Genomic DNA, 12,443 nt, shown 5'->3' on the forward strand with positions numbered 1-12,443 from the left:
TCACAATCTTAATCCCCATTTTCCAGATGAGGGAACTGAGGCCCAGAGAAGTGAAGTGACTTGCCCAAAGTCACACAGCTGCCAATTGGCGGAGCTGGGATCCGAACCCATGAACTCTGACTCCAAATAATAATAATAATAATAATAATAATGATGATGGCATTTATTAAGCGCTTACTATGTGCAAAGCACGGTTCTAAGCGCTGGGGAGGTTACAAGGTGATCGGGTTGGCCCACGGAGGCCTCCCAATCTTGATCCCCATTTTACAGATGAGGGAACTGAGGCCCAGAGAAGTGAAGTGACTTGCCCAAAGTCACACAGCTGCCAATTGGCGGAGCTGGGATCTGAACCCATGAACTCTGACTCCAAATAATAATAATAATAATAATAACAATAATAATAATAATAATAATAATGGCATTTATTAAGCGCTTACTATGTGCAAAGCACTGTTCTAAGCGCTGGGGAGGTTACAAGGTGATCAGGTTGGCCCACGGGGGGCTCACAATCTTAATCCCCATTTTACAGATGAGGGAACTGAGGCCCAGAGAAGTGACGTGACTTGCCCAAAGTCACACAGCTGACAACTGGCAGAGCCGGGATTTGAACCCATGACTTCTGACTCCAAAGCCCGGGCTCTTTCCACTGAGCCACCCTGCTTCGTCCAAACGGAGACAGGAGATTCAGAGCAATAAGAACATTTCTCGGCTAACCCAGCCCAAGCCTCATGCTGCCCCAAGTTCAAACGCAGAGAGAACTCAAAACCAACGCCGGCTACGCAGAGCAGACGCCTCCCCCAGCAACAACTGAAAGCCGCAACAACTCTAAGGCACAGCCACAACTGGGGTGCATGCACTCACGTGAAAATATCGCACACACTAAATTGCACGGAGGCCGTGACAACATGCAACTTAGTAATGTGCAATATCTCCACCAGAGCTAGCAGAATGGGAACTTCAGGGAACAGGGGGGGTATGTTACACTGAGGAGGAGACCAGCATGCTGCTAAGGGGAAGGAAAACGATCCAGGCAAAGGTATGCATGCCACTAATTCAGATATCCGCGAATTTAAACCCCGTTCACCGCTGCATCCACTCCAAAAACCAGACCCCACGAATGAATTCTTCCGTTGGTACTCAAGATCCCACGGTGTAGCGCTGAATAAATCCGATCGACTGATTGATGAGGTGGGAGGACTATTATAATAATAATAATAATAATAATGATAGCATTTATTAAGCGCTATGTGCAAAGCGCTGGGGAGGTGACAAGGTGATGAGGTTGTCCCACGTGGGGCTCACGGTCTTAATCCCCATTTTCCAGATGAGGGAACTGAGGCCCAGAGAAGTTAAGCGACTTGCCCAAAGTCCCACAGATGACAAGTGGCGGAGCCGCGGTTATTCTACAATAACCGCGTTGTGAAGAAGGCAAAGTCCGAAAACTCGTGCAAGCTGGAAGTGCAGTTAACTTCCGTCTCACTCGGAATTTATTACTGGATTACCAATGACCGCTGATGCCATCTTTTCCCCCCACTTCACCGAAGCACCGGCAGAACTCGTGTGGGAAGGAGATTAAATTTTGTAAAAAAAAAAAAATACGTATCTGAGGTGCGCTGACAACCCAAAAATGGAATTACCCACCGGAGAAACGTTGGTAATTAATTAACCACGATTGCTCTACAAATATTACTGCCAACCATTAATGTTACTGTTTGTCAAAGTATCAGTGGTCCGTCTCTTAAGACGCCTTCTCCTTCAAGAAAGAGGCGACTTGGCCAAATTCGGGATGAATCAGTCAATCGATGGTATTTACTGAACGCTTCCTCTGTGCAGAGCACCGTACTACGCGCTTGGCAGAATACAAAGCATCCCAACCACCTTCCATGATGAGGGATTTCCGAATAGGAAGTTAATGGAAGTGGATCCCAATGTGGCCAGAAGATTGGGTTCTAATCCTGCCTTTGCCACTAGCCGATTGTGTGCGAGACCTTGGACAAGTCACTTCACTTTTCCGATCCTCAGGTCCCTGAGACTTTGGCTATGAGGGGACGGCTGGTGGCCCCGGAGAGGGCCGTCTCCGTGTTGTGAGGGGGTCGGAAGTCCGACATTGGGTGGAAAAGCCCTGTTCTGGGAGTTTGGAGAGGAATGGGAACAGGAAGCTCGTCCTCTAGATGGTAAGCTCGTTGTGGGCAGGGAATGTGACCCTTTTTTGTTGTATTGTACTCTCCCGATCGCTTAATACAGCGCTCTGTACATAGTAAGAGCTCAATACGACTGAATGAATGAATGGGAGATAATTATAATAATAATGGTATTTATTAAGCACTTACTATGTGCAAAGCACTGTTCTGAGCGCTGGGGAGGTTACAAGGTTAGGGGAGGTTAGAGAAGCAGCGTGGCTCAGTGGAAAGAGCCCAGGCTTGGGAGTCAGAGGTCATGGGTTCAAATCCCGGCTCCGCCACTGGTCAGCTGTGTGACTCTGGGCAAGTCACTTCACTTCTCTGGGCCTCAGTTCCCTCATCTGGAAAATGGGGATTAAGACTGTGAGCCCCCCGAGGGCCAACCTGATCACCTTGTAACCTCCCCAGCGCTTAGAACAGTGCTTTGCACATAGTAAGCGCTTCATAAATGCCATCATTATTATTATTATTATTATTACAAGGTGATCAGGTTGTCCCACCGGGAGCTCACAGTCTTTAATCCCCACTTTACAAATGAGGGAACTGAGGCCCAGAGAAGTGAAGTGACTTACCCCAAGTCACACGGATGACAATGGGCGGAGCCGGGATTTGAACCCACGACCTCTGACTCCAAAGCCCGGGCTCTTTCCACTGAGCCACGCTGCTTCTCATCATCATCAATTGTATTTATTGAGCGCTTACTATGTGCAGAGCACATAGTGCTCGAAGCCGAGAGGGGGGAGTTTTGGCTCGACGTATAGACGGGACAACGACGGAGGGCCGAGGGGTTGAGCCAAAGCTTTGGACCTAAGGGGGAGGCTTGGAGATGTGTGAAGGCCGAAGGAGCCCGCAGAGGGGGAGACATTGAACAGAGCAGGCGAAGGGAGAAATACATCCTTTTAAGAGGGCAGAGGGAAGGGGGTCAGTGGTGCATGCAGGAGGAGTGGATTTCCACCAGAAAACAGACCCACTTTTTCCTTGGCTTTCCGAAAGTCCTCATATCTGTATTTGAAACTACACGTTTTGACGAGAAATGGTTTAGCTCACACTCTTCTTTGTGAGAGAAGCAGTGTGGCTCGGTGAAAAGAGCCCGGGCTTTGGAGTCAGAGGTCATGGGTTCAAATCCCGGCTCCGCCAATTGTCAGCGGTGTGACTCTGGGCAAGTCACTTCACTTCTCTGGGCCTCAGTTACCTCCTCTGGAAAATGGGGATGAAGACCGGGAGCCCCCCGAGGGACAACCTGATCACCCTGTAACCTCCCCAGCGCTTAGAACAGTGCTTTGCACATAGTAAGCGCTTAATAAATGCCATTATTATTATTATTATTATTTGTGTACCTTCAAGGGGCAGAATTAAGACTGTGAGCCCCATGTGGGACAGGGACCATATCCACCCCAGCGCTTAGTACAGTGCCTGGCACACACAAATACCATCATCATCATCATTATTATGATCCCCCTTCTAGACTGTGAGCCCACTGTTGGGTAGGGACTGTCTCTATATGTTGCCAACTTGTACTTCCCAAGCGCTTAGTACGGTGCTCTGCACACAGTAAGCGCTCAATAAATACGATTGATTATTATTATCATTATTATTATTATTATTATTATAAACCTGTCCCAATCCTTCCTCAGGCCCTCAGTACAGTGCCTTCAAGGCACTCATAGCACTCAGTAAATAGAAACTCCCAGCACTACAATCAGAGTAAGCGCTTAGTACAGTGCTCTGCACACAGTAAGCGCTCAATAAATACGATTGATTGATTGATTATTATTATTATTATTATAAACCTGTCCCAATCCTTCCTCAGGCCCTCAGTACAGTGCCTTCCAGGCACTCGTAGCACTCAGTAAATAGAAACTCCCAGCACTACAGAGTAAGCGCTTAGTACAGTGCTCTGCACACAGTAAGCGCTCAATAAATACAACTGAAGGAATGAATGAGATTATTGTGGCAGGGGAGGTCTAAGGGTTGACTGTTCATCATCATCATCAATGCTATTTATTGAGTGCTTACGGCGCTTAAAGCACTGTACTAAGCATTTGGGAGAGCACAATACAACAACACAACAATCCCCGCCCACAACAAGCTCATTTAAAATTTCAAAAACTCAGCCGACAGAATAGACAGCATAATTTTTAAAGCTTGCACGGGGAGTTAGCACCTGGAAAGACAGAAAGATTCCTGGAAAGAACAAAACGGAACAAATAAATAGGAGACAATTGCAGGGACGGAAAAAAAAAAAAAAAAAGGATGGCTCACAGACCAGATGGTGAACGACTAGCTTTGTGTGAGAAAATGGCTGGAAATATCTAGGAGTTTTAATAACTTCATTTAAAGCTGAACATGGATGAGCAAAGAATGCTGTTCTTAAGCCAGCAGCAAGATTCTAGCATGTCGAATGTACAAATCAGGAGGTAGTTTATCCGTTAAATTAATAATCTTGGTTTTTGTGTGCTACGTGCCAAGCACTGTAACTAAGCGTTGGGGTAATAATAATAATAATAATAATAATAATAATAATAATGGCATTTGTTAAGCGCTTACTATGTGCAATGCACTGTTCTAAGCGCTGGGGTAGATTCTGGGTCATTAGGTCCCATATGGGGCTCACAGTCTAAGGGAGAGGGAGAACAGGCACTGAATCCCCATTTTGCGGATGACGGAACTGAGGCACAGAGAAGTTAAATGACTTGCCCAAGGTCACACAGCAGGCGAGAGGCCGAGCCAGGATTAGAACCCAGGTTTTCTGTCTCCCAGGCCCAGGGTCTTTCTGCTAGGCTGCACTGCTTCTCCCTGGTTAGAGTCCTACTAGGAGAGCAGATCCAGATTTAGGGAAAAAGAAAACTGGAGTTTTTAAAGATCAGTAATCATCAAGGTGATTAAATGGATGGGAACATATATTGCCAACTTGTACTTCCCAAGCACTTAGTACAGTGCTCTGCACACAGTAAGCGCTCAATAAGTACGATTGAATGCATGGATGAATGATGGGACTGCAAGAAGACTCTGTCCCTCATCAGAATGCTCTTTTTCAGTGTTTTTCCACGCCGCAGACCGCCGAAGGGATCTCGCCCTTTGAGATGGAGCTCTGGTTTTCCTGTCGCCCGCTCTGTGGACACTACCGGGCCCGATGTGCGGCTCCAATACACACCACACAAACACACACACTCTGTGTTTGGAAGGGAAGGTAATTACGCCTCAAACCAAATCTCCAACAATACGATACAGTAGCAAACAGCTGGAAAGTCAAGGCCTACAAAGCCACGACGATCCAGTAAATCTCTGAGCCGAGCTACTTTCTGCAGGCAGCGGACGTCGACAACGCTAAATGAGATGCCTGAATCCTACCTGCCTTAGAGAAGCAGTCTGGCTTTGTGGAAAGGGCAGGGGTTTGGGAGTCAGAGGATGTGGGTTCTAATCCTGGCTCCGCCACTTGCCTGCCGTGGGACCTCGGGCAAGCCGCTTAACTTCTCTGTGCCTCAGTTACCTCTTCGGTAAAATGGGGGATGAAGACTGTGAGCCCCAACCTGATTACTTTGTACCCACTCTGGCGCTTATATGCTTGGCACATAATAAGCACTTAAATATCATAATTATTATTATTACCTGGATCCAAAATTAGGGGGGAGAGGGAAGTCAGGCCAAGCCGATGGAGCCTGGTCTCTGTCTAGCCCAAGCTAAGCCCGAAAAGGGGCAGTGGTCCTGACTTTACTTCACCTTTGGAGAAGGAGGTATTGTGAGAGGAGCTGAGGAAGGTAACCCCACGGGGACTGGAAGACTTGGGGTTGCGTAGCTGCCACGAGCAGGAGGCCTTTGTTCAACAACATCTTTTAAGGCTGAATGTGGGTTAGCCAAGGAATGCTGTTCTTAAGGAGGCAGCGTGATTCCGGCAAATATAATCAGAAATCCAGAATGTAGGAACTAAAGAGGTGGTTCGTCAGTCATATTTATAACTGTCGTTTTCGTTAAGCGCTTACTATGTGCCACGTATTTTGCTACGCACTGTATTGATGGGGCCTACTGTCCTGCTGCTCTTGGAAGGCCTCGGACCCAAGCCAGTCTGAGAACCGGCAGAATTCTTGTCAGTCAATTTTATTTGTGGAGCACTTACTGTGCACACCCTACTGAGAACTATAGATCTATGAAGGAAGGTTGGAAGAATTGGGTCAGTTAACCTGGGCAAAAGAAGCTTCAAGGGCTTTAATAATAGATTTAATACAGGAAATGCTACTCAACTGTTCTCCTCCACTAATGACAAAAATAAACTGACACACTGAAACATCAGAGATTTAAGTTAAATAGACATGTTTCCTCTACAGAATGGCTACTAATCATGAAAATGGGTATTCAAAGGAGGCTGTGACATATTTTATGCTTAAAGGTGGGGGCGGGGGCTAATAATAATAATAATAATGGTATTTATTAAGCGCTTACTATGTGCAAAGCACTGTTCTAAGCGCTGGGGAGGTTACAAGGTGATCAGGTTGTCCCACGTGGGGCTCACAGTATTAATCCTCATTTTACAGATGAGGTGACTGAGGCACAGAGAAGTGAAGTGACTTGCCCAAAGTCACACAGCTGACAACCGGCAGAGCCGGAATTTAAACCGATGACCTCTGACTCCAAAGCCTGGGCTATTTCCACTGAGCCGTGCTGGCTAGGTGACTTCATTTTGTCTCTTTTGGCATTTTCGCTCTAGATTAGACGACTATCAATCAATCAATCAATCGTATTTATTGAGCGCTTACTATGTGCAGAGCACTGTACTAAGCACTTGGGAAGTACAAATTGGCAACATATAGAGACAGTCCCTACCCAACAGTGGGCTCACAGTCTAAAAGGGGGAGACAGAGAACAAAACCAAACATACTAACAAAATAAAATAAATAGAATAGATATGTACAAGTAAAATAAATAAATAAATAGAGTAATAAATATGTACAAACATATATGTACTATGGAGAAGGTATCGAATTTGCCTTCTGGGGAGGTTCCCAATTAACCAGGAGGTTTAGATGAGTCAGTCAATAATTATGGAGTGCTTTGGTATTAAAAATGAAACTAACTTCTTTTTCACAACAAAATAAACCCAGCTCCTCAAACGCCAATATACCGCAGATTCTATGACCCAGCTCTGCAACCCGAAGGGATGCAGTGAGAAGCTCAAGAAGACAATGGCTCTGAAATGAATGCAAATTTCATTCTTTTATTTGGAAAGAAAACAGCCAAAACTGTCCCTTACTGGCTAATGTACTATTATAGTTCATTTGAAGGAAGAAATGTAGATGCAACATTTCATGAATTGGACCATTCTGCACATGAAATCAATCCGCCCAGCCCACGTGGAAATCGTTTCCGCTGCAAAACGGCCAGCTCCTTACCTGATGGCTTCCTCCACTGACTGGCCAACTATGTTTGAAGAAGGGCCTGGCTGGGAAAGTGGAGTCAGGCTAATCACCCACTTCACGGGCTTGTAGTATTCATCGCTGGAGCTCAACAGATAGAACAGTGTGGTCAGGAAAATCACCTGGAAAACAAGCCCGTTGAAGAGAAGATGACTTGAGAGACGATGAGATGACAAATAATTTTGCTGCGGGATTTGTTAACCGCTTATTACAGTGCTCTGCACACGGTAAGCGCTCAATAAATACGATTGATTGATTGATTGATATTACGTGCAAGGCATGTACTGATAAGCATAGGGGGTAGATACAAGATAATTCATTGATTCAATCGCATTTATTGAGCGCAGAGCCCTTGGGAAGTACAGGTTGGCAACATATAGAGAGGGTCCCTACCCCACAACGGGCTCACAGTCTAGAAGGGGGAGACAGACAACAAAATAAAACGTGTGGACAGGTGTCAAGTCGTCAGAACAAATAGAATTAAAGCTAAATGCACATCATTAACAAAAGAAATAGAATAGTAAATATGTACAAGTAAAATAAATAGAGTAATAAATCTGTACGGACATATATACAGGTGCTGTGGGGAGGGGAAGGAGGTAGGACGGGGGGGATAGGGAGGAGGAGAGGAAAAAGGGGGCTCAGTCTGGGATAATCAATCAATCAATCAATTGTATTTATTGAGTGCTTACTGTGTGCAGAGCACTGTACTAAGCGCTTGGGAAATACAAGTTGGCAACATATAGAGACAGTCCCTACCCAACAGTGGGCTCACAGTCTAGAAGGGGGAAACAGACAACAAAACCAAACATATTAACAAAATAAAATTAATAATAATAATAATAATAATAATAATAATAATAATAATAATAATAATCCGGTTGGATCATCTGTGAGACAGAGAAATTAAGTGACTTGCCTATGGTCACACAACAGCAAGTGGCGGAGCCGGGGTTAGAACTCAAATCCTCGGACTCCGGGGCCTGTGCTCTTTCCACTGGGCCACACTGCTTCCCTAATAAATGTCACCTGAAAATAAGTTTTACTTTAGTGATGATCACTGGGAAAGGCCTCTGACTTCATCTGACTTCACGCAGAGAAGCAGCGTGGCTCAGTGGAAAGAGCCCGGGCTTTGGAGTCAGAGGTCATGGGTTCAAACCCCGGCTCTGCCAATTGTCAGCTGTGTGACTTTGGGCAAGTCACTTCACTTCTCTGGGCCTCAGTTACCTCATCTGTAAAATGGGGATGAAGACGGTGAGCCCCCCGTGGGACAACCTGATCACCTTGGAACCTCCCCGGCGCTTAGAACAGTGCTTTGCACATAGTAAGCGCTTAATAAATGCCATCATTATTATTATTATTACCTGGATTTTTGTCTATCAACTCTCCCAAGTGCTTAGTACGATGCTCTGCACACAGCAAGTGCGCATTCATACCACTCACTGATTGCTTAACTGATCTGGGTTATTCAGTTAGAGTTAGACAAATCAACTCCAATGCATATTGAAAAATTTTACCTGTTCCTCAAAAGGCAGTTTTAGGTAAAGTATCATTTAGTTTATAGCAAAGGGCTTGGGGAGGTTAAGCAACAAGTATGTACTGAGCGCCCAGGATGAGGAGCACTTTACTCGGTGATGGCTAATAAACTGGTTGTCCTTATCTAATGGAGAAATAAGGCATACAAATGAGGCTTCCCATCTAATGGAGAAATGAGGCACATAAACACGCAACAGTTATATATACATATAAGGATGCGTGGGCCTATGAGTCAGAAGGACCTAACTTATAATAATAATAATAATAACAATAATAATAATAATAATGGCATTTATTAAGCACTTACTATGTGCAAAGCACTGTTCTAAGTGCTGGGAGGTTACAAGGTGATCAGGTTGTCCCATGGGGGGCTCACAGTCTTAATCCTCATTTTACAGATGAGGGAACTGAGGCACAGAGAAGTTAAGTGACTTGCCCAAAGTCACACAGCTGACAGTTGGCGTAGCCAGAATTCGAACCCATGACCTCTGACTCCAAAGCCCGGGCTTTTTCCACTGAGCCACGCTGCTTCTCTAACCGCAGCTCCGCCACTTACTGCTGTGCGTGACCTTGGGCAAGTCCCCTTAATTTCTCTGTGCCTCAGATACCTCATATGGGGATTAAGACTGTGTGTATCTACTCCAGCGCTTAGTTCAGTGCCTGGCACATAGTAAGCGCTTAAATACCATGAAAAAAAAATCAACCGATGGGATTTACTGAGCGCTTACTGTGTGCAGAGAACTGTAATAATAATAATAATAATAATAATAATGGCATTTATTAAGCGCTTACTATGTGCAAAGCACTGTTCTAAGCGCTGGGGAGGTTACAAGTGATCACGTTGTCCCATGGGGGGCTCACAGTCTTCATCCCCATTTTACAGATGAGGTAACTGAGGCCCAGAGAAGTGAAGTGACTTGCCCAAAGTCACACAGCTGTACTAAACGCCTGGAAGCTGCAGTACAATCGCATTGCTAGAAGTCAAGGACTAGATCTTTCCTTTGCTCTGGTAAGCTTGTATAGGCAGGGAACGTGTACACTGACTCTATTCTATTATATTCTCCCAAGCACTTCGTACAGTGCGCTGCACACTGTAAGCGCTCAATAAATATCACTGATTGATTGACTGACTGGATTCACCAGGCTTGGTTCTTGGCTCTCCTAGTATTTTTAGAAGAAAAACCTGATAACCAGGCTTAGTTTAGAACGGACTGAAATGGTTCAGAGAACTTCAGATGGGCACAGGATAAAACTGCCTTCAGGAGTGTCACACTGAGAGCAGAGGAACTGTTAAAAGCAAGTTACCGTCCTAACGAAATCCTCCTTCCCTTAATGCAGACTATAAAGGGATCTTAGGTGTAGCCGGCTGAAAGCCGGCCCAAACTCTATGGAGCCCTGAGGTAACCTACAAAATCCCTAGGGGACTGATTTAGGGATCATCCCACTGCCCGAAAGTTTTGTCACGATGTTCTTCTCTCCCTGCTGTCTGCCGTGAGTCATCTCCTAGTTCACTGAAGATGAAAAAACCCAGAAATATGATTTCTATGTGCCCACAGGCTAAAGATGACCCTACGCCAAATGGAACTGTTCCCTTCAGATACCAAGACAAACGAAAAAAGCACACACAATTTTAATCAATTCAGCCCACAAGAAAAACTTCAAAGTAAGTTGAAACAAAGACCGATCATTTTATTTAAAAAAAAAAAAACACCCAAAAACAAAACAAAATTAGACCACATCTCCTCACTCCTCAAAAACCTCCAGTGATTGCCGAATCTCCAGTCTCTGAATCAAATAGCAACTCTTCAGCAATGGCTCTGAAGCAATCAGCTCTCCCTTTACTACCTTGACCTCGCTGATTTCCTACCAAAACTCAGCCTGAACATTTCACAGCTCCAATGCCAACCGGCTCACCTGTGCCTCGATCTCTTCGGCCTCGCCACTGACGCCTTGCTCATGTTCTCCATCTGGCCTGGAACTCTCTCCCCCCTTCTTATCCGACAGACTCCCCCGACTCTTCCCGTCTCAGACCCTCCTAAAACTGCATCTTTTCCAAGAAGCCTTCCGACTGGTCCCTGTCTTCCCCAATTATTCACCTTCCCTTCTGCCTCTCCTATGCATTTGAGTGTTCCCGCAGAGCGCTTACGTACAAATCCTGAATTTTAAAGTCTGTCTCCCTCACTTAGCCCACCTTACTTGAGGAAAAAACCTCCCCTAAAACCAAAATATATGTATGTATATATATATATATATATATTTAATTGCAACTCCTCAAAATTTTAGTTAGTATTCATTTGGCTAAAATTAAGTTCACGCTGTTTTTGTTCTGTTGTTCTTTTAATGGTGTATTTGTTACATGCTTACTATATGTCAAGCATTGTTTTAAGCGCTGGGGTACATACAGTTAATCAGGTTGGACACAGTCCCTATCCCACATGGAATTAAGAGCCTAATTAAGAGGATGAACACGTTTTACTTCCACATACTCTAGTGATAACAAAGCGTGGGTCTGAAAATTAAAAGACGTGGATCAGAGTCTTGGTTTCGCCACTGACTTGACCTCTCTGGGTATCTATTTCTGTAGAACGGGAATGATGATCCCCATTCCTCCTTTACCCTTAGGGGAACTTATTCACTACGGCTAAAAGTTGACCTCTTCGTCTAGCCTCCCAAACTCACTCCTGCATCTAACCTTCCCAACACCACCAATCACACCACTTCTCTCTATTAATCAATGCTATTTATTGAGTGCTTACAGTGTGCAGAGCACTGTATTAAGCCTGGGAGAGTAGCTCGTTATAGGCAAGGAATGTGTCCACCAAATCACTTCTATTATACTCTGCCAAACGCTTAGTACAGTGCTCTGCACATAGTAAGCACTCAATAAGTACCACTGATTGATTACCCTATGCTGTCTATGCCAGAGGTGGGCAAACTTGGTATTATCATCGACTCCTTGGCTGTCTTTCACCTCTCATGTTTGGTTTTCTGCTACATCTTGGTTTTTCTCCAAAACACTGCCTCCATCCCAAGGGTGATCGGAAAGTTGGGGATGCTTCTACATAAGCCTGGATTCAGACTGGAAAGATGAGGGCTAATCAGAGACAGGGTTCAAATTGATAACAGGAATTTGTTATTCACCTAAACCTCTGCCTCCAGGATGAAATTCGAAAGAGGTGATTTCAAAAGAACTAAAAAAACAACAGACCTTCACCCTGAGGGTGGTAAACACATTGAATTCCTCCCCTCAGGATGTTTCCCAGGTAGATGGAGGAGTGGATGGTTCTTTTATGATATTATTCTCATTGGCTTCTTTAAC

At 45.0% G+C, this 12,443-nt stretch overlaps 1 protein-coding gene across 2 annotated transcripts in view; it reads right to left on the minus strand.

The window, feature by feature from the left end:
• The window catches only part of TMEM245 (transmembrane protein 245), a 68,909-nt gene that overhangs the window by 11,909 nt on the left and 44,557 nt on the right, over positions 1-12,443 (minus strand). For both annotated transcript variants that reach the window (XM_038770466.1, XM_038770465.1), the window contains one exon: positions 7,565-7,710. In XM_038770466.1, coding sequence (XP_038626394.1) covers positions 7,565-7,710 — 146 coding nt within the window. The remainder of the gene's footprint in view (positions 1-7,564; positions 7,711-12,443) is intronic.

This window comes from Tachyglossus aculeatus, chromosome X3, assembly GCF_015852505.1.
Source record: "Tachyglossus aculeatus isolate mTacAcu1 chromosome X3, mTacAcu1.pri, whole genome shotgun sequence".
Classification (NCBI taxonomy): domain Eukaryota; kingdom Metazoa; phylum Chordata; class Mammalia; order Monotremata; family Tachyglossidae; genus Tachyglossus; species Tachyglossus aculeatus.